The sequence below is a fragment of the Sceloporus undulatus genome, chromosome 8 (genome assembly GCF_019175285.1).
Source record: "Sceloporus undulatus isolate JIND9_A2432 ecotype Alabama chromosome 8, SceUnd_v1.1, whole genome shotgun sequence".
NCBI lineage: Eukaryota > Metazoa > Chordata > Lepidosauria > Squamata > Phrynosomatidae > Sceloporus > Sceloporus undulatus.
In genome coordinates this window covers 27,753,090-27,780,706 of record NC_056529.1, presented here as the reverse complement: position 1 = coordinate 27,780,706, position 27,617 = coordinate 27,753,090, and the positions used below count along the sequence as shown (strand labels likewise).

The 27,617-nt window shown below is 44.5% G+C and overlaps 1 protein-coding gene across 1 annotated transcript; it reads right to left on the bottom strand.

Moving 5' to 3' along the window:
* Window positions 1-355: 355 nt before the first annotated feature.
* On the bottom strand, window positions 356-25,280 carry SLC29A4 (solute carrier family 29 member 4). The gene is given in 12 exon segments (XM_042438621.1): window positions 356-2,476; window positions 4,161-4,401; window positions 5,229-5,416; window positions 6,545-6,677; window positions 8,130-8,210; window positions 8,212-8,396; window positions 10,587-10,661; window positions 12,142-12,270; window positions 12,681-12,794; window positions 13,017-13,148; window positions 15,280-15,452; window positions 25,039-25,280. Coding segments are annotated over 11 exon segments (1,584 nt in total). The 5' UTR covers window positions 15,443-15,452; window positions 25,039-25,280; the 3' UTR covers window positions 356-2,333.
* Between the last annotated feature and the right edge of the window lie 2,337 nt (window positions 25,281-27,617).

The following is a 27,617-nucleotide window of genomic DNA, read 5'->3' as shown; positions in this document are numbered from 1 at the left end:
CTTGTTCCTGCATCTGTCTCCTGTCCGAGTCACTTCTGCGACACATTTTTGAGTACAGGCACTTCCAGATCTGTCTGTGATTGCATTTCTATCCCTCCTTACTTCCATTGGCAAAAGTGGCATCCAGATGCCTCTCGGACCTCAGTCTAGCGTTATCACTGTTGTACACAACATGGCTCAAAGTTCCTGGGAATCATAGTCCCCAAAGTAATTTTTCCAAGCTAACCTCTTTAGCCTTTCATTCACCTTCCCTGGAAAGAGTTTAGTGTGGGGTTGCAAACCAGATGAATCAAAGATTCCAGATTTGACCCTCTTACTTCTTCATGTGCCTTGAAAGCAGAAATTAGTAGTCCTGTTGTTGCTGATGTAATCATTTTGCATCTGGCATTTTGCATATAGCCAGACACTTCTCCAATCCTGCCCACTCCCCACAAGGCATGAAATGCCAGTGCAGAGGGGTTTCAGAGGCTGTGCAGTACATTGGGGGGCATGTTGGGTGCTGCAAAGGGTGGAAATGAACACCACCCTCCATAGCCCCTAAAAAGGGACATACTCAAGGGAATTTTACATGCGTGTATGTCCCTCACAGGATGCCAGCCAAAGTCTGCTAGCTCCAAGCACCCAATTTCTCCAGTTCCTTATCTTTATTCCTCACCAGCAGCCTTTTTCTTTCTGCCCTTAACTACGCTGGCCTAGTTATGCCAGTATAGTACACCGCCATCAGAATGACCTTTTGTCTTGCAGATGGGTGCTTCTACAAAGCAGATAGGTCAGTCCTGCCTTGAGGGGACCTACTTCCCACACACTCTATGCTTAATGCTTATCCAACTGCGATTGATGGAAGTAGTTCAGACTGAAGTATCTGTATCCAGAACGTTTTCTTGGATGAGAGCTATGACCCATCATAGCTAAGTCATTCAAAGAAGGGAAACTACCAATACAATAAAGAGGCAGACATAACTACCCATACCCTTCAAGATCAAGGCTCCTGTCCCTTTCATATTTTGGAGTAATGCTTCTCCCCAACTCCATGGACACTTGCTTTCTACCACCTTGAGAGGACATCACAGTGAGCAATATATCTCCCTCTTGCAGGCTTCTCATTTGGACATATGCTTCTGGAGGAAGAGAATCCCAGGCTAGTTAGGCCTTTGGGATGGTCTGGCATGGCTCTTGTTAGGTTCACAGCAAAGCCATGTAGGGAATCCTGAATTGTACTACTTAGAAACTGGAGAGGCATGTGTGGGAAGGGGATAGGGATCACCTGTCTGAATGCTCCATTGTTGCATGACTGCCCTGCACTAGGAAAGGTAGCAAGACACGGAGACAAGGAGAATCGGCCTTTCCTATGTGTTAGCTTTCAGTGCCCATGGAAGCATATTTTTAAGAGCAGAACATTCAATAAAAGATGCTGAACTGCATCTTTTGAAAGGTATGGACCAGGAAAAGCCATATTAAACAATCAGCTCTTGTGCTCTGTCTCCATTAATGTAAAATAGGTGCACCTATTTTATTTTAAATCAGACAAATTTCAGACAGGATAAAACTTGGCACAGAGGTGAGGAAACTGACAGAGTCAGAACAGCTTCAGGAGAAGGACATTTTATTAAGACTCTGGAGTGCACTTTCATTTTGCCTCACCCAGAGCTTGGAACAGTTACTTCTCAGGATGACAACTCCCAGAATCCCATAAGCAGTTGTCCAAAGAAGTTACCTTTCTGAGCTCTGACATTTTCTCCTGTCAAATCCACCTCAAAATAATCCCATTTGGATTTCCCTGTTTAGAGCCAAGCTTCTGGGCTGGCTATTTTCTTATGTGATCACTTTTCCAATGCAAAGAAAACATCCAACACCATGATCAGAAGCCAGGCTATGCCCTGCCCTGTTTTGTACCAGTTCCCCCAGTACTCTTGTTCATGGATGGGTCAAGGCAGTGTGTGAGAGTGTTTGGTCAAAAAACCAAAGCAAAATGGAGGACATGAGAGGCAGCTCCCTACCCTAAGGAAAGGGAAAAGATGGCTGCCTCAGGATAGTGGATCTGGATGCCACATGGGAGAAACTGCCACGGGAACACGATCCCAAGCATACACCGCTAGAATGAATGGGGAGCATTCATCGTGACCAGCCTTGAGGAAGAACATCCTCATGAGTTGCCCCACATGTGAAACCAGTGGGAGTGTGGGGGTGAGCGTGTCGTTTCTATTTTGCACGGAGGTTGCAAAACATCGGGGGGGGGGGGGGACAGAGTCACAGGATCTTCCCTCCCCAGGTCATCTCCCCCCAGCTTGCCTGCAGCCCACAGACTGACACACGGTCTCTTTGGGAAGCCCTGTTCAGTACCCCGCGGTGATGGAGCCATTGTAGGTTTCCGTGTGGAAGCAGGTACTGTGAGATGTACTGGTGAGGCTGTAGGCGAAATAGGCCACGGCGGAGCCCAGGGTTAGCCCCGTCATATAGGACACCGTCATGGTGTTACCTGGAAAGGGAGATAATGAAACAAAAGGACAAGGTTAGCATGCTTGCTGCAGTCTGATCTTCGGTTTGCTCTCTTCAAACTGCAGTATGCAATCAATGGGTCTGGATTTATTTTGAATTCTTACATATTGTTCTTTCAGAGCAATTCTTCCCTTGATAAAGAGACATTTTTTAAAATGGGCTAAGACACATGCCACTACCAACTGTCACAGTGCAGCAGCCTGTTAGTGGCATTATATAACTGTGACTTAAGGGGCTGTATGTGCCTTTTTGTGGATGGAGTGAAGGCTCAAAATCTCCCTTCCCCAGAGTGGTCAAGCCCTTGGAGTGGCTGTTACTGCTTACCAATGGGAGGTCAATTGAGATAATGAAGCTGGTCTGGACTCTGAGGGGAAGGGAAAGGAGAGTGCAATCTATCTGTGCCATATCCACATTTATTCTACCTCACTTAACCAAGGCCAGCTGCCTCTTCCTTGACTGACTTATCTCCACTCTCCCCATTGGTACGCAGTTGCAACAACAGCAGCCCCTGCCTGGGATTTGACAACTGCTGGGAGGACACAAGGCTTCATGGGCACAACATTATGCTCCATCTGCTAGATTTAGGCTCTCGGGAGTTTAGTCTTGTTTTCTGAAGACTGGTGTATGAGCAGTTGCAATGTATTTGAGGTGCAGTGGCCTGTCACTGTTCTCCTCCATGCCACCAGAATAGGCCTTGTTCACTTTGCTGAGCAAAACCTTTCATTGATTCTGCAGCAGTTCCCAAACTCTTATTATTCCAGATGGTTTAGACTTCAGCTCCCAGAATCCCTGGCCGTTGGCCAAGATGGTTGAAGCTTCTGGGAGCTAAAGTCCAAAACACCTGGAAGACCAGAGTTTGGGAACCACTGTGCTAAACCATGTGTGTTGTACATTTGCCAACCTAAACATCTATCAAAGAGAGCTGGGAAAGCACAGGGAGGACTCTAAACACTTGGAAAAGATAGCAGCTGACCCAGACAAAGACATAACATGCAGCTGGAGCAGTGTAAGGAGGAATCTAAAGATAGCAGTCCTTGGTGTTGGGCTCATGACTAACATCTGTGAAAATAACCACCTGACTGATGGGCTTAGAGAGGTATGGTCTGGGGTGGCATGATCTTGGAGAAATCTACAAAAACACCAAAGAAAGTCCAGGTTTGGAGCTTCAACACAGACCTTAAGACCTGAGGTGCTTTGTTTCTGGGTGGCTACAGAAGGGGTCCGTTTTGCTGCTATCTCTCGGGCTCCCAGCAGCCGATCAGTGTGTTTTCTTGATATGATTTATGCATACTCTTCTGTATAGCTTACTGAGTATGTAATAAATCACAAGGTTTTTTCAACCACAATGGGTGTTTTATATTGCTTCTGAATCACAGAAAAGAAATCCCTTCCCTTTGGCAAGACACCTGGGGTCCCTGAAAAAGAAGTTCCATGGAACAGGTGGCTGCAGTACTCCTTTATGAACAGAATGCAAAGAATCACTGCAACTCATGAAAGTCCTTTTGCTGCTGTAAAAACTACACAGCAAGATGCATCTTCAAAGCATCCTGTTCTTGCACCCATGTGGAAATGCCACTTCCCTCTGCACCAGCCCCCCTTTTTGCAATAGCAAAACTAGCATTATTTTAAACACTCTCCAGGAGTCACTCAGTTGCTCTGCCTACCTGCTAGTTCTCGCTGCTCAGGGCTCACTTTGCCAGCTGCCAGAATCATGGGGACACTGCCGAAGTATCCATTGGTGATCCCCATGAGGAGCGAAAAGATGCAGGGCCACGCAGGGTGGCTGAAAGTGGGCTTCCCATTGGGGTAAACACACATGATAAACAGAGGGATGAAGACCACTCTCAGGCAAGAGTAGATGAGAAGATGTGTGCCTTTCCAGTCGTAAGGCAAGGCAGCTAAGATCTGTAAATGCAAGGGAGGAGGAAATGGGAAGAAAGAGAGAGACACAGAGAGGTGAAGGTATGATGGTTTCATAGGATCAAATTGGAGTTGTGTGCATTTCATCCTAAGAACAAAAACAGGAGTCCTCTTAGAGGACCATTCCAAGTGCATAACTGCAGAAACTGAAAAAGTGTGGCAAAATAAAGCATATTTATTTTGTCATCTGATAGGCATCAGCTACTCAGCTACTTCTGGTGCCAAATTCAAATTATTTGCCTGGAATTCATCGTGGGACATAGGTCTTTGTAAGTGCACTTGTGTGAGTGGGAAATAGAATTGAGTAGTTTTGCAGTGTCCATGTTCACCTAAGGGCTGTTGTGATGTTACAACATATGGGTGGCTGTTGAGCAATGGTGGAGTAGCTAATGCACCATGGTTCTGATGTGCAATGATATGCAGGAAAGACACACAAGCTACAACAAGCTGCAGCAGTTTGCTTTTGCCTAAGCCTAGTTTACTTTTGCCTTCTCTCCTCTTCCCTGCTGCTGAGTTAACTGTGCAAACTACATTTTCACTTAGAACTTGAGTTTGCAGCAGTTAAAATAAGCTGAGGATAAAAAGAGAGGAGAGAGAAACTAGGACATTTTAAAAGTAGCTGGAAACATAGGATGGCAGAGGATTGATTGGGACTGTCCTGGCCAAATCAGGACAGTTGGATGGCATAGGATGCTATGGATAAAAATAAAAGCAGCTCACGCCCACCATAACCCTTACATATCAGTTACAAAATTAAGCATCTTTCCACCTTATTGAGGCAGCCGAACGCCAGGAAGCAGGCCAATTCCTACCTTGCCCACGAAGTCTGAGAGGTTGAAGATGGCCATGATAAGAATGGGGAGCCACTCCCCGAGAGTGCAGTTCCGGATTTCTGATTCCAGTCCAGGAAAGAGGCACAGGGTGATGAAGTAACTCATGGCTATGGAGAGCATGTAGGCCCATATCACCCGAGAGACGATGTAGCGGTGGAGCATCATATCTGTCCAAGGGGAGAACCAGAGGAATCCTTTTCAGGACTGACTGACAGGGCAATATCAATTCAGGCAGAGTAGGAGGAACCTTTCCCAGGTCGAGGGCTGGATTCAATTTCAGAACATTTCTCAGGGGCCACATTTCCAGTGCTGGGCAGGGCCTAAGGCAAAAGGGCAGGACCAAAGTGAACCGTGTGGCTTTCATTTAAGCTCTTACTGCCAAGAGCTAAGCTTTAGCATACCCCCCAGCTGCCTACATTCAGCAGGGACAGCCACGATTACGTCTCTATTATCCATCTTATTCAGTGCTTTTAAAATGTCCCAGTTGCTCTCTCCACCTCCCTTTTTTCCCATAGCTTATTTCATTTGCTGCAAATGGAGTTCAAAAGGAAATAGGAATTGGTACTCAATTAATTCAATAGTGAAGAAATGAGAGAAAGGGAGCAGAATCTTGCCCTTCCCAGTGGGTCCAGGCAAAAGCAAACTGCTGTAGTCTCTCCTGGTTTATGTGTTATTCCTCATTAATAACTTTTGCCATCTTGGTCGCACTCTGATATTGCTTGACCACATGCAACCTGGTTTTGGATGGTATGCATTAGGGAAGCATTACAACGTTTTTAAAATTGGGGAGGGAGGAGATAACAAACCACTGGATGATGGGGGAAGATGTCCACATCAAGAATGACCAGAAGGCCAGTTCTTTGGTGCTCTAGATTCAGATTCAGGGCCTAATACTCCCACCCCTTATCTAAAAGGTATCCTGCTCACTAAAGTCTGAGAGCTCACGTAGGTTCTTATATTGGTAGAATTCTAAGACATAGCTATGTTAGTCTGTAGAATCAATATGTAGAGAGATACAGTATTGTAGAACCTTTGAGACTAACTCAGTGAATTCAATAGGGAAGAAATGAAAGAAGTTGGCAGCATGAGCTTTCGGAGACTTAAGTCTACTTCCTCAAATGCATTTGCAAATGCACCTGAAGAAGTAGACTTAAGTCTTCAATTTAGGGTCACCATAAATCAGAAATGACTTGAAGCTACAAAACAACAACAGAATGAACGTTGTAAGAATGATCAAACTTGGCATTTAACACCATGCCTGGGAGTATTCTGCCTAGGCATTCGCCTGTTGTTACCTCTGAAACTGGGCCAGCTTCTTTTGATTTTAGGCCGAGGGACATCGAATCTCACATAGGTGCCACTGCCAGCCAACTCGCCTTCCTGTCCGCAAGTGTCTGGAGGGAAACCTTCTCGCCCACAGGGCCGGTTCTCCTTGGAAGAAAAGGAAAATTTAAAAACCAAAATTCAGTCCAAAAGATCACCCGCGTCTGCAGAATTACAGCAAAGACATGATCTTGCCTGAAAAACAAGGCCAGATATAATTGCTTGTATTTGTGGGGTTCCCCAGTTCCCCAAAGAGCTAGAAAAGGTTACTTTATTAAATAATATCTCCCAGAATTATAGCTGATGGGATTCTAAGAGTTTCCCAAGCTCTGGTTTCTTCAAAATGCTCTGAATTGGCTCATCTTTTAATAATAATAATAATAATAATAATAATAATAATAATAATAATGTTTCCCTCTTGGCAAACCCAGGATAAGTGGTAAAGGGGGGAACTGTCCAGTTATGGGGCATTACTATTGATTCAGTGACTTGCATAATACATTCTTGTATATGCTATTGCTTTGCAAGTTTAAGCAGAGATGTGAAAGAGATGGTTGTCCATGAAGAGAATAAAAGACCCCTTCCCTTCCTTCCCTTTGTTGTCTTCCATGTGTCAGATTTTAAGACCGTAGGCCTCTTGTGACAGAGACTTGTCCCCTTGTACTGTATAAACAGCCATGCATACCGACAATGGTAATGTTGTTGCATTGTTTATTTCTTGCACAAATAGGCACATTAATCTCCTTAAGCAGATTACAAATATGCAATGAGATTGCATTGCACATTGCAAGGTATGGGCAACCTTATGCAACAACAATAGCTGAGTTCAGTTGGGGAAGGACACAGAACTGTGCAGGTTGAGATATGTTTTGATGAACCTCAGCCTGCATTTCTGGCACAGACCAAGAGATGGTGCCATCTCCCTCTCCAAAGACATACCTAAATCAAGGTAGTAGAATTCAAGGCGTTGGTCTGAAAAATCAGTATGCAAAGGGAACTTGCACCAGTCTTAGAGTTGCTACAAGAATCCTCTGCATACCTAAACCAATGGTCCTTTGCACCAGAAATTCTCTCAAACCACAAAACCTACCAACTCCTCATGGACTGTCCAACTTTTGTCATAGCTCTCAGCTTTAATACAGTGTGGTCTTCTTATCTGAAGGCTTACCATCCATGGATTCAAGCGTCCGTGGATGGCAAGCTGCCATTAGAGACAGCCCCTGTTGTCCCTAATTATGGTCCATGCATGCGGCCATGCTGCCATTAGGGAAAAAAGGACTTCAGGGAAGCTCCCATCTTGTTGTCCCTAATAGCAGTGCATCAATGTGCGCACACTGCTACTGGGGACAATGGGGTCTGTCACTGATGCTGGCACAGCTGCATGCACATGCCACCATTGGGGACAACAGGACTTGAGGTCCCATGGTGTTTAGTAACAATGAGGGGACGGTCCAGAACAGATCCACCGCTGATACCGAGGTCCCACTGCAATTGCAAAGGTTTCAGAGCAAGGATGCCAAAGGGTGGCTTTCTTATGCAACAGAAAAGGCATCTTACAAATCTGATGTCTTCTGCGGTGACATCGTGGTGGACCCTGTATCCAGTGCCCTGGTCCACGGCCCCCCTTGAACTCTGGCACTCCATCCTGGGAGCGGGCGGTGTAATACTTCACAAAGTGGGTCCGCTTCACCAGGAGGTGGAGGATGAAGCAGGTGAGCTCGAGGCTGATGGAGATGAAAAAGAAGATGATGGTGTTCTCCTTCTCGTCGGACAGGAGGAGCTTGGTGAAGATGCGGCTCAGAGAGATGATCACTCCAGCGGTGCCTGGAAGGAGAGAGCAGAAGGCAGGAGAGGGTTAACAATGGGTCCTTGGATATTGCAAAAATGATCTGTTTTGCAGCAATTCACTTATTCTGCTAAATCTTCCTCTTAGAGAAAGGCTCAAATAAACAAGAAGTCCTTTACCCACCATCCTGTCCAGAATGATGCAGTGGTCAGAAGTGGATTTCCCCCCCTCCCAGCTCTGCATTCTCTCCTGAACTAGAAGCTGAATATATTATACAAAATAAGCACAAAATATGCAAATTTGTTCCACTCACTTAATGCATTCACATCATCGGATTGCGCTTCTCCTGGCGACAACATCTGGGCTGCCTTGGGGCCCAATTTTAATGTTTTGCAATGCAGGGCACATAAGACGCCTTGACTGTAAGCGTTAAGAAACTATCTTTCTTAAGTTACAAAAGGGCAGCAGATTTCCTAGCAGCATGGTACAGAAATCTAATCCTCTCCCGCTCTTTGCCAGACTTTGGTTGATTAATCTTCTAGTCAGAGCTTCTTGCCCAGTTATTAGTTAGATTAACGGTGCACCTCCAAAGAGCTTTCCCTGCCTTCAGAAATCAATGTACCATCGCACCAGCTCTGGAATTTCAATATGCAAAAAAAGCAATCTGTGACTCCAGATTATGAATCATGAAACCATGTTGCTGCAAAAGTGGGGCTAGAGAGGAATTTATCACTGGCACAGAGGATGCAGTGTCTTTTACCTAAAGGCATCCAACTTCCCAGCGCAGGGTGAGACCAACGGCATCCGCACGTTTAGTTTAAAACTCATAGTCCAAAACACGCTGTAGCAATAATCCAGTTTGAAACTGCTTTAACTGCAATGGCTCAATGCTGTGAAATTCTGGGAACTGTAGTTCTGTGAGATATTTAGCCTTCTCTGTCAGAGAGCTCTGATGCCACCACAAACTACAAATGCCAGGATTCCATAATATTGAGCCATGGCAATTAAAGCACTGTGAAACTGGATTATGTCTGCAGTGTGGATGCAGCCTTTGTGGCAGTCCTAAATTTTAGGAGAGGCACTGAAACCTTTTAGAAAGGTTGCACAAAATTTGGGAAACTACCCAATGACTGGGCATAAGGCTAGCAACTGGGACATTTTAAAAGCAGGTGAAAAAGTGTAGAAGAGAGCATTAATTGGGATCGTTCCTGCCAAAGCAGGACAGTTGGAGAGTATGGGCAGGATTGGCACACCAGGCAGTGCCATACCCCTGGTCTGGTTTAAGGTGTTTCCCTATATCTAGAGGAATTTGTAATCTAAACTGGAGGAAACAAAGAACAGAGCCCAAAGGAAAAGGGAAGAGATAAAAGAACGGTGTAGAAAGTTAGCCAGTGTGTGGGTTATGATTGCTCCTTTTGGACCACTAGCCTGCTCTCTTCATGGGCTTGCCTTCTCTCTTTGACTCTGGGCCAACCTAACAGGCAGTAGAACATGGCCACTACAGATCCATGAATGTGCCAAGGCTGGGTGCCAGGCTGTGTATTAATGAGTGTGCCCCAACCGTCAGCCATTAGTGCCTATGCCAGTCAGTGAGTGGGCAGTGAATGGAGACCACAGCTTGGTACCATCTGCCCTGGCCATTCAGTCTACTAAACAGCACAGAAGCCACAGCCTGTCACCAGAGCCAATGGTTGTTGACTCTTATTAGCAGAAAAATAACATACATTAGGGAAGCCAATAAAGCAGAAGAGCATCCATCTTGTAAACGGCTCTTCCTGATCAGATGTCGAAAGTCTGAGCCAGCGCACAGGTGGAAATAGAGAACGATTCGCATATTTCTGTTCCCCTTGGGCACCAAAATTAGGTTCCAGGGCAAACAAAGTCCAAGTAATATAATCCAACTCTGTTGTTGTTATTAATAAAAAAATACAAGGCCTGTGATCTGATAAATATCCTTGGGACCTTTCACACAACAGAATTATAGTGTTATGATCCCATTTTAACCACCATGGCTGCATCCTATAGAATGCTGGGATTTGCAGTACAAGGATGGGTACTTAGCATTTCCAACCAGAAAGTCCTAGTGCCTCACCAAACCTCAAATCTCAGGGTTGTATGGGATGTAGCCATGGCAGTTAAAGTGGAATGAGGGTGCTGTATTTGTGTAGTGTGAATGAGCCCTTGGTGTAATGTGTCCTTTGGGACTGGTTTAAAAAGGCAATACTCACTCTCTCCGGTCATCACTCCCTGGGTATAGCGCTTTGGTAACATCCCGGTGTAGCCATAGAAGCTGGATTGCTGCACTTCAAAGGGGAGACAGAGACAAGAAAGCAAAGGGGGGAAGCAGTTATTATGCCACGGTTAGAAAAACGCATACTGCGTCCCACATTTATTATAACAACACAAAAATTATTCTTGCATTGATTCCTGGCTCAGTCCAGCCCCGGTGTCTGTCCGGTGCCCACTCACAATGAACAGGAACTTGGTGCCCCTTTCCGCCTGTACTAATCCTCCTCCCAAACAAATTGGCAAGAGAGTTAGCACAGAACAGATTGGCAAGAGAGTTAGCATAGATAACAAAAGAAACCCTTCTATGCATGAGACAGATTTAAATTGTAGACTTTGCTACCGGACGGTGCAGTGATGACTATGGCATTGAGTGGCTTTAAGGAAAGTGCTAGACCAGGAAAGGTCTATTGATCTCTAATAGTCAGGGTGGCTTAATGGAGCCTCCATGTTCAGAGGCAATGTACTGTATCTCTAAATCACCAGAAGAAGTGGAAGCAAGGCCCTCTTCCATTTGTACTTCAGCTTCATGACTTGCCTAACTCTGCAAACAGGAATCTATTGCTTGAGCATGGGTTTTCCCCTTCTCTCTCCTAAAGCACTTCTCCTTTTGTGTCAAGTCTTTTGGATTGCAAAGCTGCTAGTGATTATTGACTTACTCTTGATTTTAGGTAGCTGTCTTGTAAGGCTTTTCAGCTGAAGAAGGGGGGAAATGTATATAAATAGAAGCAATTTGGTGGGCCGCTAGAGAGAAACAGCACGCTGGATTAGATGGTCATGACCCAGCAGGTCTCTGCCTACATTCTCGGTGCTCCAAAACCTTATAGGAAATTGGGGTTTCATTATTTGTTATTGCTGCCATATCGTGCTGTACATTTCTCATTTTGGAGGTGGAACAGTGTTGCCAAGTTTTCAAAACAGCAATAAGTGATAGTAGGGTTGACATGGAGGAGGTTTGTATATCTTACTGTATATACTCAACTATAAGTCAACTTCACATATAAGTTGAGGGCTTGCTTTGGGGCCAAAATTATGGATTTTGATCCATGTCTAAGTTGAAGGTAAAACTTAGGAGCATGTAACAAAGTCTCTAAAGGATGAAGCGAAGGAAAACAATGCCAAATAATTTACCAAATCCCAGCAGGCATAACTGTTACGATAAAGACTGGATAGATGAGAAAGTCAAGGGAGGAGTGCTTCTAGGACAAACTAGACTCTTCCCTTTCAACAGGTTCCCTTTTAAAACAACAGTTAAAGTACAGTACTTACATTGAACCATAGATAAGTCGACTCAGGTTATTTGGGTCTAACTTTGACTTAAATTTCTAGACTTATATATGAGTATATACAGTAAATACCAAATGAAAGTTAACCTAACTAACCATGTATTTCTCCATAGCATGAATGCATGGTCCACATTCAGAAATGATATCATGTACACATTTCTCTGTGCCATATGTATGCCCAGGTGAAGAGCCGAACCATTCCCATGCCTACCTGTGCAACCAAAGGCCACCACTCCCACCGCAATGAGGTTGATGGCATAGGCATGGCGCTGGGTGAAAAGCTCCAACCAGACATCGCAGATGCTGACAAAGAGAAGCGGACCCAGCGCAAACAGGTAACCTGTAGCAATGGTTTAAAAAGAGGCAAAAAGGTAAGGAGTGACTTCAAAGTCTCAGGCTAGGTTCATCGCTAGCCCTTCGTGGGAATGTCGAGGGTGGAAAATGACACTTTCTCCATTAAAACTGTGGCTGAATTCGCACTGCAGAAATAATCTGTGGTTTGATCCCACTTGAACTGCAATGGCTCAGGGCTATTAACTCTGGTAATGGTAGGTTGTTGAGGAGGATTATTTTTGCAGTGTGGATAAAGCCGAAGGGTACCACCACTGACTTATAGTCTCCTCTGAATCCTCTGGTGCCTCCCATGTCAATGGAGCAGTGAATTCACTCCAGGTTTTAATCTAGGTGCTGAAACCTATTCCCTAAAAGAGTCACAGCCCAAAGCCAGAAGGGGAAAGTAGCAGGACTTACCCACAGCAATCCTGGTGTGGAGGCTCAGCATTTCCACCAAGGCATTGTTGAGGATGACAGCTACCAAGGCTACCAAGATGTAAGTAAGGCTCATATCAAACACGATAGAGGTCCCTACAGAAGAACAAAGAAAAGAGGGATGAAGGAGCAGTCAAATAACATAGCATGCTAAGAACATGCATTTGCAAAGTTTCTTTTGTGGAAGGACAAAAAGGTTTTTTGGGGTTGAGGTGGGGAATCAGGCTACAGATGATGACGATGATGAAAATAGCAAAAACCATGTATGCCAAAACATTCAATCTCCATAGTTGGGTTTTTTTAAAACATTGTGCATACCTGGGTACTTGTGATGAAGATAGTCCACATCTGTGATAAAGCTGTTGTAAGGCAAGAGGAACCCAACTCCGGCTAGCAGCATTGCAAAGTAAATGCCATGGTAGCGATCCTGAGGTTCCGGATCTTCACAGACTGCAGCCAAAACAGGAGAACAGAGGTAGAAGTAGTTGGTTACAGTTCAGGATATCAGATGGGGATATCCCTGCAGGTATTCTCCCAGAGAATCTTGAAAAAGCCTTAAACCATGCCTCCCATTAAGACACTAAATAAATTAAAACACTTAAATACCTACAGGTTGAGTCTCCCTTATCTGAAATCCAAAATACACTTGTCCTTGTGTATCCACAGATTCTTGATCCATGGATCCATGGCTTGAAAATATTTTTTTTAAAGTATAATTTCCAAACAGCAAACCTTGATTTTGCCATTTTATATAAAGGGACACCATTATAATCCCCAGAGCAGAAAACTTGGGTTTAATTTATTGCCATCCTGTGCAAAACCGGCTTCTGCAAATAACATTTGAAGCACCTTGCGCACGGCGATTCCCCAACTTGAAATGTCAGCCAAATTTATAAAGGTGGTTCGTTTATTGGTTCACGAAGCATGGCATTGTTTTTCTAAATGGGGCTCTCATTTTAAATCCACATTTCATGGCAATCAACCTAGAGTTTTATCTAATGCGGCTAATATTTAGGGACTCTAAAGCGTCAGCTTGCTTACAGTTGGAGCTGAATGGGAACTGATCATCCATGCAGAAAATCTCATTTGAAATTCCAAGCCAGAGAAGAATCTCTTAAAGGAAATGGCCCTCTTCACAAGAAAGATATGAACACAGCAATATCGCTTCCAACTGTCCTGGTTTGGCAGGGATAATCCCAATTAATCCTGTGTCATCCCACTTTTTCAGCTGCTTTTAAAATGTCCCAGTTTCTCTCTCCTCCTCCCACTTTCCCCCTTTGTCTTCAGCTTACTTCTACTGCTGCAAACTGAGTTCAAGGTGCAAAGCTAGTTAACTCTCAGTTAACTCAACAGAGGGGAGAAGGGGAGGAATCTTCCTACTAGGTTCAGGCAAAAGTAAACTACGGCAGCCTGTCCTAATGTGTGTTTACCGCATTAATAACTTTTGCCATCTTGATCACACTTTGATGTTGCTTGGCCAGATGAGTCCCAGTTTGTATCTGTGAGATGTTGGAGGGTATGCAGCATGCCAAATGAATGTTCATGTAGTGGCCATATTTGGAGAGAAAACTGGACAACATGAAGGAGCAACAAACCACTACTTTCTGATTCCAGACTGAAAAGGAGAGATTTAACCACCACTTTCAGCTTTAGTTGATAAAATGCTGGCATTAATGTTATAAAATGGCAGGCTTTTCGAGGGTCTCGAGTGCCTAAGGGGACGACGTACCCTCCATGATAAATACCACTCTGATTAAATTCTATTTGGCAAATTACAACCTTTCAGCTGATACCCAGGAGGTGCTCAAATTGCAGGCCTTTGCAATACAACGTAACCAAATAACACTGTACAAAGCAAGAAAAAGGCCAAACGTGCCGAGACGTTAAGAGGCAGGAAAACCGTATCCTTATCTACTAGAAGCTGCGCAAATAGAAAATTTTGTCTGTGCGGAGATAGCTCAACAGTCAGTAATATAATGGAAAGATGGAAGGTCTGGGCTGGAGCTGAACTGCCAAAATGTGTTTGTGCCCTATTTATAACAGTTATCTAAAACAGCACAGCGCACCCCGTAAAGTTGTTTTTGCAGTCTCTGGCAATTCCTCCCCCCCCAAGATTCAACAACATTTTTCTTTGTCTGGCAGGAAAGTGTGAATTATCTCTCCTGGAAACCTTTGGAAATGGCGATGCACCTTTTAAATAGGTTACAGGGACCTCCTGCACTGTTTGACGTCTCAAAAAAATGCCATTTTCAAAACCACAATTGGATTCCCAGCCACATCTGGGTTCATCCTAAAGACTAGAGCACAACTTTGGTGCAGCTTTTGGCCTCTTAAGATGTGTGTGCCATTTAAACAGCATACCTCCAAAGTGGCCCAAAGCCGCTTTATTTTGGCCTGTCTGTTTGGGCCCGGGGTTACCGAATAAAGGTTTGCTGATTTGAAACAACTGAAGCATGAATTTCTCAACTTGGGTATTTGCCACCTTGGATAGCTCCTTTAAAGCTAGAAAAGAACTTGAATAGGATGGATAACAAGACATTTCTTTTTTAAAGAAGGCAGCAACCAGGTGTTGAACCCTCACCTGGCTCCATGAAGGTGAGGACTCCCTTGGCTTGACATGCTTTCGCCTGGAGTTCTTCCTCCTCCAGCTGGTAGCTGTCGAAGCTGAAGCTCATCACCACGTTGCCTTCAGGAGTCACCATGGGGCTGATATCTTTGAAGTGGTCTCCCCCAACGGAGCCCATGGCTGCTGACCTACGGATTGCAAAAGGAGACCATCATTTAGATGACGCTCTCAGTCAACTCTCCAGAGGACAGAGGTCTGTTTTTTTTAATTAATAATTTTAATGAAGAAGGTCAATCAAGACAATATACATGAATTATATAAGAACAAACTTGGCAATTCCACCAGCAAACAACAATGCAACAAAACAAACCGTAGAAGCTGTGTTTTAAAGGCCAAAGTAAAAGTTAGGAGGAGTAATTAAAAGTCTTCTATTACTGTCTCAGAGTATGACTCCTTTATGAAACCTCTTGTATAACGTCCTTCCAGAAACTCAAGTGATAAAGAGGTCTTTGTGTTTGAGAACTATAGATAAACTGTTCCATCACCGTGGCTGGGGATATATATCTAGCGTATGACACTCTTATGTCAAGAGGCATATGTCTGGCATGCAGCTACTTCTCTGTGAGTACATCTCCTGTTGCTATCCTCTCCTTAAGTCCATCTTTAAGGAGGAAGTCCCATGAACACAGTCATTCCCATGTTACTGGACAGTGGCAGAGATACATTCAGCTATTTTCCTGTGGTTGGATGCATTGCATTGTTCCTTGGGAGGTTCCTACAGATGACATCCTTGCAGCAAGTCCAGCCACAGGAAAATAGCTGGATGCATCACTGCAGACCCCCCCTACTCTCCAGTAAGATAGAAATGGGGGCTGCATCATTTAAAAGGTGGGTCAGGAAGGATTTTAGTCACTGTCTGGTCAGTAAAGAATTCCAACCTCTGCAATGGCAAAAAAAACAGGATGTTGATCCAGATCCATCACGACTGCAGCCAGACAATTCTATAGATACAGAGTTCTTCATAGGGCAGCTCATGCAACAACTGTTATTTCATTAGAGATACAGTAATGGGAATATCTCAAGTGCAAGCCTACATGCCTCTAAAATAGGGATTTCTTTCTAAAAAAGAAACTAGTACCAAATAAGAGACAGTGTGGTGTAGTGGTTTGAGCATTAGACTATGATTCTGGAGACCAGGGATCACCCACTGGGTTTCTATGGCTGAGCAAGGAATCGAACCCTGGTTTACTCCAATGCTCAAACCACCGCACCACACTGGTTCTCAGATCTTACTTAGGCTACCTCCACATTGCAGAAATAACCCAGTTTTATACCACTTTAACTACTATAGTTCAATGCTATGGAATTCTAGAAACCCTAGTTTGTTGTGGCACCAGAGCTCTCTGACACTGAAGGCTAAATGCCTCACAAAACTACAATTTTCACAACTCCACAGCAATGAGCTGTGACTGTTAAAGTGGTGTCAAACTGGATTATTTCTGCAGTGTGGATGCAGCCGTAGTTAAGTACCTCTAACTAAGCAGCTGATACAGAATTCCAGCCCGCAGTAGCATTGTCCAGAATACATATAAACAAAAATAATGCAATTCCCTTAATAGATGGAAATTGCAGCAATCTGTTGGAATGATTTGTAATTCTAATAAAAGTCCTGCCTCCCCAGAAGAGTATTTTCGCATCCCACAGGTAATATATGGACCATTAGTCAAGAGCCACTGTTGTATAGCATGGGCCTAAAGGACCCAAATCACTAGTAGAAGATTATGAGCTTTTTTCTTCCTTTTAAAGAAGCGGAATGGCTCAAAGAAAATGTTATTATAACTCTATTAATTTCAGATGAAAAATTAAGTACACGCATTCTTCTTTCCTGTTGGAACAAAATGGATAGCAAATGGCTCAGCATTAGCCATGCGGCTGTTCTGTTTTAATATTCTAGCCTTCATGGTTGCTAAAGACGTCTTTAAAATGCGTGGTCATCACCTGATGAAATCAAAGGAGCCAAAAGAGGAAAGGTGTGCACTTGCTCAGGAATGGATTTACTGCCTCTCTGACATTGGGTCACTAGCTGTCACTCCTCCTGAAGTCTGCTGTCTGAATGCTACTGATAATGTCTGCCTTGTGCCAGATCTGGGTGTCGCTCCAAGCCTCTCCAAAGGTTCGTTTTGGTGCTGAATGCTCTCAGATGTTACTGCTACAGCATAAGCTTTATTGATGGTCAATGATGCAGCAAAGGGAACACAGCAGAGAAGCATTCCAGCCCTTTTGTTGATATGATACGGCACCCTTTGCAGCCAATGGTAGAACTGGACCCCCAAATAAATCCTAACTAGACTTATCCCACAGCCAGCAACCAAATCAAACCCCCAATCATGAAACATGTATGGGGCACCTGAAGTGGGGTGCCCTCTCCTCTAAGCTAAGATTGATGGAAGATGGGCTTCCCAGGGTTTATAGTGCAGAAGCAAAGAAAGAAAATCAAAGTGTGCAAGTGTGATCCATCTCCCTGCAAACAGGTATGACAACAGCATGCAAAGGGATCTTGCAGCACCTTTGAGACTAACAGAAAGAAAGAAGCTGGCAGCAGGAGCTTTCGTTGACTTAAGTCTACGAAAGCCCATGCTGCCAGCTTCTTTCTTTCAGATTTGCATACAGATTTTCCAGACCAACATGGCTATGTTTTTTAATTCTACCAGTGCAGCTAACAACAGCAGTAGCAAAGAACAGTACAAGCAGATTAGCAACAGAGAAAAAATTGCTCTCCCAGCCTTCATATCTTTTCCTAGCCTCAAACTCCAAAGCAAATATAAAAAGCATCCTGCAAGGTAACTCTCTTCATTGCCACTAGGCAGCTGTTAACATTTGGCCATGATGCTATCAAGGACTGTAAAACCCATCTGCCTGGTTGCAGGGGCCCAGTGTATTACAGTCTGTTTGCCCATTCTCCTTGAGATTCACATCTTGTAGAAAGGGCCTGGGGCCAGGCGTCCTAGCTCCATCTCTGCTGATGTGCTTTTTGTGCATCCCATACATTGCCCACGCATTGTGTGTATGCATAAAAGTGCAAAGATCATAGAGAGAAGGCAACACCAGAACAAGGCTTCAGGATAGTTGGTTAATCATATGGAGAGATGAATCCCTGGAAAATCAAAACTGTATAGAATCATGGAGCTGGAAGGGAATCCAAGGGCCATCCAATCCAACTCCCTGCCATGCGGAAATACACAAAATACTCCCTGCGACAGATAGCCATCCAGCCTTGGTTTAAAAACCTCCAAAGAAGGAGACTCCATCATACTCTGAGGCAGCCTATTCCACTGTGAAACAGCTCTTACTGTCAGGAAGGTCTTTCTAATGTTTAGGTAGAATCTCTTTTCCTGAAGTTCAAATCCACTGCTCTAGGTCCTAGTCTCTGGAGCAGCAGAAAACAAGCTCACTCCATCCTCAATATAACATCCCTTCAAATGTTTAAACATGGCTATCCTGCATGGTGTATTAGTTTGAGTGTTGTATTATGACTCTGAGGACCAGGGTTCGAATCCCAGCTTGGGCATGTAAACCAACTGGGTGACCTTGGCTAAGTCACACCATCTCAACCTCAGAGGATGGCAATGGCAAGTCCCCTCTGAAGAAACTTGCCAAGAAAATCCTGAGTCGGAAATGACTTGAAGGCACACAACAACAACATGCGGACACCTCTTAACCTTCTCTTCTCCAAGCTAAACATACCCAGCTCCCTAAGTCTCTCTTCATAAGGCATGCTTTCCAGACCTTTCACCATTTGGGTTCCCCTCCTCTGACTATATTCCATCTTAGCAATATCCCTCTTGAATTGTGGTGCCCAGAAGCAGACACAATATTCCAGGTGTAGTTTTAAAGTTAGATAGTAAAGCTAACTGGTTAATAGATCCTTACCTCTCTCAAGTGCTAGCAGAATTGGACAACATTTGCAAACCTTCTTGGTATAAGACCTGGGGTACCAATTGTGCAGATTTTTACATTTTGTAATGTAATGCATGCTTATTATTCCACTACTAAATACTAAATTTCATCTACATGCCATGAAGCAAGCATACATCTTCTCATCCAAACAAATATGTTGGAAAGCATATAGATAGAGCTGCAAAGGGTCTCATTGCTACCTGATGCAGCATGCATTGGTCTCCTCTACTGAAAAAACACCATTATTATTATGTTTTATAGCTTCCGCTGCTGATAGAAAGCAGTACAGATGTTCTCTTCGTCATTTCTTAGTGGGAGAAAGTTGTGCTTAATTAACCTCATGTTAACTCCTTTCAGCGGAAAAACAAAGGCAGATGAACAGACAGCAGAACGGACCAAAAAAGAACAACAGCACGGGAAAATATCTTTGTCGGTAAACACTATAAAGGAAAAAAAGGAAAAGATAAGGGCAGACAGGAAATTACTTCCATATACCAACTGTAAAAGATGTGGGGGTTGTTTGCTTTTTAAATAGCGGTCCTATTAAAAAGGGGAGAAAAAAACACCCAACGTTGCTTATCTGATGCTTGTCAATATTCAGCCAACATACCTGATGCACAATGAAATGCTTCCCATAGGCTCCTTACACAAACTCTCTTTTGTTGCTCTAGATTTAATCTAAGAATGGAACTAATTCCCATCTTGCCAGGTCGATATTAGAAGTCCCAAAATAACGGCAAGGAAAAGCGGTCCTTAGGAAGCAGATATTACCCAAGAAGTATATCCTTGCAAACCGTCAGAGAAGGTAAGGCTTGGTATATCCATTTGGGCCCAAGAGTTTAAGGGCCAGCTCAGGGATGATGTGCAAAGAGCAGCTTGTGGGGCACTTAAAGGTGCATCGACACTGTAGAAATAATGCGGCATGACACTACTTTAAGTGGTGCAGCTCCATCCTATGGTATCCTGGGATCTGTAGTTTAAGAAAGCCTTTTCTGTCAAAGAATGTAAATGGAGTGCAAACTATTTTGCAGCCATTGAAATAAGCTGAGGGGGGGAATGGGAAAGTGAGAGGAGGGAAAAGAAACTGGGACATTTCAAAAGCAGTTGAAACAGTGAACAAGTGAAGGATTAATTGGGACTATCCCCACCATATTAATTTAAATTAATCTATTAAATATTTATTCCCATCAGGTGCCAAATAGATTCTGCTTTCTCCATGGTTTACCTGGTATTTGGCAACCCTGGGTTGTTGTTATTCTGTGTTTTCAAGTCAACTCTGACTTATGGCAATCCTCTCATAGGATTTTCTGGGGAAGATATATATTCAGGGTAGGTTTGTCATTGTTTTTCTATGAGGCTAAGGGAGTGTGGCTTGCCCAAGAGCACTCAGTGGGTTTCCATGGTTGAAAGGAGATGCGTGCTCTCATCTTCTGGAGTCAGAGTCCAACACACAAACCACTACAACACAACTATGGATTACATCCTGATAATTTGGGCCTGAATTTAGAAAAGGAAGGACATCTCATGTGTGCTTACTCTCTCTCCTCCATCCTATCATCACTTTGAAAGCTTCCCGGTCTTGCCTGTGACTATGGAAATGAAGAATAGGAGCTATTCCAAGATAAATTAATATAGATAAAAGAGAACAGATAAAAGAGAGCAACGATAAAAAGGGATATATTGGTGTACCCTTCACCTTGCATCTGGACTCGCTCATCTGAGCATGACGCAGGGAGTTTGTTTTAACTCTGTGCTGCAGACCAGTTATATATAGAGTATAGATATAGATATAGATATACAAGCCACATTCATGGCAAGTCCACTTCCCCTCTGCTCCCAACTCTGAATCGGAAATGCATTTGTGGCGAACTAGGCGTGTGAGCGCTCTGCCACAAATGTGTATCTTGTTTCTGTACACTGATATTTAAGTCCTCCCTCACCCCTTTCCACCTTCGGCTTCATGACAAACAATCCTGGCATCATGGTTCTGAACACTAGTCACCTTTGGAGCTGTCCAGAACCAGCCCAAAACATTTTACTGTCTGAGATGAAGAACAAAAGGGCATCCCTGCCCATTCCATGTACAAAAGTCAACTGGACAAAAAGCTAAATACTAGACGACTAATACACTTTAGCAAAGGACAACTAATGCAAAGGACAAAATGGTACCCCTTTCCTTTCCATGTACACAAAACTGACCCGAATCTGTAACAGGACATCATCCTCTACAGTGCCAGAGCAGATGCTAGGTGTCCACAGAGAAGTACCAAGAAGGACAAAATGGTGTCTATTGTGTATGGAAAACATAGCCCTATAACATTGCCACTGCTTTATAACTACCTTAAGCTCTCCTGTTGATGTTCTCCAGCCTCAATGTGTTTTCCTTGAGCAGCCGAGGGGATTTGTAGTGCTCTTTCCCTTCAAAATGACACGTCTTGTGACAGGGATAGGCACTTTCGGTGGCGCTGGGGTGAAGAGGGAGCAACCTTTATTTATTTATTTATGTGTTTGTTTGTTTATTTTTATTTCATTTTAATTAAAATATTCCTATCCTGCCTTCTATTGTTAGATTGGCGGGTGATATACAATTAAAACAATTTTAACAATTTAACTACAGACCACGATGGATCCTAAAGCAGCAAACAATGGCATTTGTTCGCTGTTTTCCCAGAACAGATGCTTATGCGATAATAGCCTAGGAAGGCAAAGGCCAGTGGAAAAGTATGCATGACATTTTGTTAATGTGCTTTTGCTACAGAGGCCTTTTTTGAGGTTACCCAGTTCCCAGGAAATCCTCTGGCTGCAGCACACACAAGGATTTGTGTGTTTTCTCCCAGTCACTCCTGGTAAAAAAAAGTTAAAGTGACTCAAAGAAGCAGGAAACCTGTGGCTCTCTGATGTTGTGAGGCAGGTCTGATCTGATTTGCAATCCAGGAACATCTAGCAGTCCCATACATCCTCTCCACACGCCAAACTGCAACTCCCATCAGACCTCACTAGTACTGCTAATTGTGAGAAATTATGGGACTCTGGAGGGCCACAGGTTTCCTGGTCCTGATGGAGTACATCCTTCCATGATAATCCAGGTGATCATGTCATGTTCAGTAAGCCAACAAACCACCCAAAATGGTCCTCCTTGCAAACCAAACCAAACCAAACCAAAGAGGACAAACTGATGCTCCTGTCTTGCTTGCCACAAGGTAAACAGACATTTAAGATGCACTGAAATGCTCAGCTGCAAAATAATCCCCCATAGTTAACCATTAAAATTGCATGGGGTAGTGGTTTGGGTGCTGGACTCCAGGACTCTGGAGAACAGGCTTCAAATCCTCATTACTAACAAAAAAGCTCAGGTTGAACTATTATGTTACTCCCTTACTGGGTAGTAAGCCTCATCAGTCTCAGTGGGATTTTAAATGCTCAGTGTGGGCAACCAAAGGCCCCCACAACACACCAGCCATATGTCCCACAAATGTTTGGAAGAAGTGTGTCCGTTCAAACTTGCACACTTGACTTAATGGTGAGTCACACAGTCACATATGAGAATTCACTAGGAATGGATTTACTCAGTTTACAGTATAGTAAACTTATAGTGGTTCCCTGCCTCACCCCCCTCCATGCTCTTGGACTACAGATCCCATCATTCTCATCCATCTTGGCCAATGATGACAGAAGCTGCAGGTGGCAGTGTAGCTACAGAGTGTCACAAAATACAGACACTGCCTTTCCAAATAAAGAATTCTCTCCCTTCAGTCCCCAGATTTCTAGCTTTGAAGAAAGTGAGACACTGAAAATCATTCACACTGAGAACTTGTGTGCAACACCCTCATTTTGTCCCCCCACAACTAACATCCTTGTCTGCAGTGCAACATCTGGGGGCTAAAAGTTGAGCCATGAGGTTCATGTGTTGCACAAGGGACTGGCATGCTCCAAAATCTCCACTCCATCTCAAAGTTCGCCATAGATTCTGTCACATTTTCTTAGCCAAACCTACCTCATAGGGCTGTTGGGAGGATAACAAAGGAGGCCAGATACATATTAAGATACTCATACTACCTTGAAGAAACAGTGGCAGAGATGCAATTGATATTAATAGCCATCATCTTTGCGATGAAGCAAGCCTGCCTAAGCTCATAAGCATCTAACTCAGGACTATGCAGCCTGCGATTCTGAGTGGAATTGTTGGAATTGGAGCCAGAGCCGAGTAAACATCCTCCCTTGAATGTTCGATTCCTTGTAAAAGGTCCCTTTTAGCCAGATTAAAAGCAAAAGAGATATTGCAATGGAGGGGTTCGAAGATGCTTCTCTTCCAAATCAACTAATTTTCCCATCAGTGTGAAAGAGAGGAACAAGACCAGAGAAATAATAACAGCACACACTAGGATGGGCCTCAGATCCCTTCTGGCTTTGGAAACAGGATCGACCTCGAGTAGTACTTGGATGAGAGACCACCAAGGAATACCAGGTGGTTTGTTGTTGTTGTCCATCATCCAGTTGATCTTGAGCCATGGCGACCCTATAGATGAGACATCTCCAAGACTCCCTCTGCTCCACTGCTCTGCTCAGGTCCTGCAAATTCATACCCATGACCTCCTTAATAGAGTCCATCCATCTTGCATGAGGCCTTCCTCTCTTTCGGCCTCCCTCCACCTTTCCTAGCATTATTTTCTCCCCAGTGATTCATGCCTCCTCAGGATGTGGCCAAAGTACAACAGCCTCAGTCTTGTCACCTTGGCTTCTAGAAAGGTTTCTAGTTTGATCTGCTCCAGGAACCATTTGTTTGATTTCTTGGCTGTCCATGGTACCCTCAGCACTCTTCTCCAGACCCACATCTCAGATGAATTAATTCTCTTCCTATCCGCTTTCTTAACTTTCCAGCTCTCACATCCATAGATTGGTTTGTATGATTCTAACTTTCATGCTCAGTTGTACGTCTTTACATTTTAGGATATATTCTAGTCCTCCCAGAGCTGACCTCCCGATCCTTAGTCTTCTTATGATTTCTTGACTGCAGTCCCTGCTCTGATCAATATTTGAACCCAGGGATGAAAAAGTCTTTGACTATTTCTATTTCCTTACTGTCTTAGGTTAAAGCTGCATTTGGAGGAAAGGACTGGTAAAACCACTTGTGAGCAGTCTGAGTATTCTTGCCTAAGAAAACCCCTTGGAATGAACAGAGTCACAAATCCACAGGTGACAAATGCACACACACACAAAGGCAGGAGTGGGGTGCAATGAGGAAAGTCCCAGATGAGAGCACCAAACCCTGGAGGCCAGCAGGGGGCGCTCTGCAAACGCACCAGCCTCAAGCCAAGAACAATGCATTTACATCTCCAAGGCTTGTTTGTGTGTTTAAATGGCAATGGATGCAAGGAAAGTGTACCCATTGCATTAATATTTGGGGGATGACTAACCCAATCGTCGTCTGTCTCCCCCCCCCCCCACAATATTATCCTTCTGGACTGGAGTGTGTGGATGGGGGGGACCCCTGGCTTCCCCAACCACTTGGAAAGCTTGCAACCTGCATTTTGGGTACCACTGTGTTTTTGTGGATTTGGGATGGGGGGCTCTCTAAGGACCTGGGGGTTTCTCAAGCTGGGAACACTGTCTCGACCCCAGCCTCCCTCTGCCTCCTCTTATCCCCCCCGATCTCCATCCTTCCTCCCCATTTTATTGTTTTGTTTACCAAAGCTGCCCCTTCTTTTCTTTGCCAGGAGGAAGGATAGAGGAACAAAAGAGGACCACTCTCCATCCTCCCAGGACAACAGGTACTCCACAGATCCCCCCCCCCTGCTCCTCTCCCAACCATTGCCTTACCTGGCCTTGCTGGGGGGCTGAGGCTGGTGTTCCCTTGGGTCTATGGACAGATCTCAGCACCGGTGCCACCTCTGTGCCTTCAGATGGGCAGCAGCCGGTGCCAGCCTGGAGCTCCTTGCCATGGCATCTCTTCCTCCTCTTCTTCCTCTGGCTGCTCCGGGCAAACTCACAGTTGGCACAGCCTGGCAGAGGGAGACTGGGCTGGATGGGGAGGGAAGCAAAGAGGCAAGCGAGTGAAGCTGTGAACGTGGGAATGCGCAGGGCAAAGGACAGCCCACCGGCTCCCTCCTCTGCTGCCACCCTCCTCCTTTCCTTCTCCTCCTTTCCTTCTCTCCCTCCAGAGACTCAGCAAGGAGGGGATCAAGACAGGGCCAGGGGGCCTCTGGACCCAAAGATCAGGGCAAACTGGACCCCCCCCTCAAGGCTAGTGGTTTGAGCATCGAATGATGGGGGGGGGTGTGTGAGGTCAGGGTTTGAATGGCAGAACCCTAGAGTTGGAAGAGACCCCCTTTGCCATGCAGAGAGACAACCACTCCAGCCCCATTCTGTCATGTAAGAAGATAACCCTCCTCTGCTACCACCTTCCTCTCTTTCTTCCCGGCAGAGACCCAGGAATGATGGGGGAGGAAGCCATCTATCGGGGATGCTTTGATTGAGATTTTCTGCATGGCAGAAGGGGGTTGGACTAAATGGCCCTCGGGGTCTCTTCCAACTCTATGATTCTATGGTTCTATATGGGCTCAAGACCTCAACCCAAAGCAAAAGCTTGGTGGTCTCTGAGCCCAAAGATCAGGCAAAATTGGACCCCCAAGGCTCCTACACCAAGAGTGAAGTCCCCTTTGGGGATCAGCAACTGGGGTAATGGTTTGAGCGTTGGATTATTTGGACATTGTGAGGTCAGTGTTTGGATGGTAGGATCATACAGTTGGTAGGTACCCCAAGGGGCTATCCAGTCCAACCCCTTTCTGCCATGCAGGAACCCAGTCCTCCAACCCAAGGCAATATAGGAGCCTGAGGCCCCCATGCAGGAAGACACCCTCTTCTGCTGTGACCCTCCTTCCTTTCCCGTGTCCAGTTTTGGGCACCACAATTCAAAAAAGGATGGTGACAAGTTGGAGAATGGTGAAGGGTCTGGAAACCGTGCCCTATGAGGAACAGCTTACAAAGCTGAGTATGTTAACCTTAACCTGAGAAGATTAAGAGGTGATATGATAGCCCTGTTGGAGGGCTGACATCTTGAAGATGGAGCAAGCTTGTTTTCTGCTGCTCCAGAGAATTGGACCCAGAGCAATGGATGCAAGATACAGGAAAAGAGCTTCCAGCTCAACATTAGGAGGAACTTCCTGAGAGTAAGAGCTATCCAGTCTAATGCACTGCTGCCATCCAAGAAGACATGATCAGAGCATTCCCAAAAGATGTCTATTCAGTGTTGGGCATGACAACAACAAGGAGGATACGGATGTGCGTCTGTGTATTTGCAGCTCTGTATTGATCCCCTCTTTTTAAAAAATGGCTTTCAACACAATCCAAATGTCAGGATTATATCTAGCAGAGAAGTCGGTTTAGTCATGGAAGAAGTACTGCATGAGCATAACGTCACGTGAAAATCTTTGCGCAATTGCGCTATAATGATGGGAGTATTCCATTTTTCTCCTGTTTTATAACCCCATGTGATAATCTCCTACTACTTTGGAGACCAGGGTTCAAATCTTGGTTCAGATGTGTAAGCCTACTGCGAAAGCAACGGCTGAATGAAAGCAATGGCTTCGCTGCTTTAAACCGAGGTTAAAAACAGAACGGCATCCTTCCAGTATCAAGATAATATCAAAATAAATAAAATAATTATGAAATTGCCACCTTTCCAAAGGCACCATGCCTTTAGTCTAACTGATGTAGTAACAGAGCCACAAATCAACAGGCATCTCAATGGCACAAATGTTGCCTCTCATTTAGGAAATGGCTGCCTCTCTGTGACTGGAAGGAACCTGAAGCCAAAGCAATGGCGGAATGATAAAAGCGACCCATTTTCTCCCCTTGCCAACGTTGGCTGCAAACGCGAAGCGCCAGGTTATGAATTGCAATCTCCTCATAGTCAATAAATGCCACCCTCCATCTATCACTTTGGAGGTCCTATGGGGACCCCGTCCCGGCTTTAACGTCAGGAGAAATCATGGAGATAAAACACTTTCCTCTTCCTTCGCAGTGAAAGCCAGGCCACCATTTATTCTGCTTAATATATCGAAGGCGCGTCGGCCTTTTAGGGTATGGGAGGAGATGGATCGTGTGCAACGGAAAGCCATTTCTGTACGTTATCCTCATATTTATAGGCTGCCTAAATATACAACATGAAATGGACTGAAAAAAGCAATAGGACCTTGCCTGCAGGCTCAAACTATTTGTCAGAAGCTTTTCAGATGATCCAACATCTGGGATTAGGTCATTTTAATAAAGCTTTCCATTTAGCCAAACATTCAGGTGGGTTTGTGAAATAACATGATCCTGAAAAAGTAGAATAAACTAGTGCTTTTAAAACTATCCGATCAGGGACCGGCAGTTTTGTGTTTTGTTTCCCCCAGTGT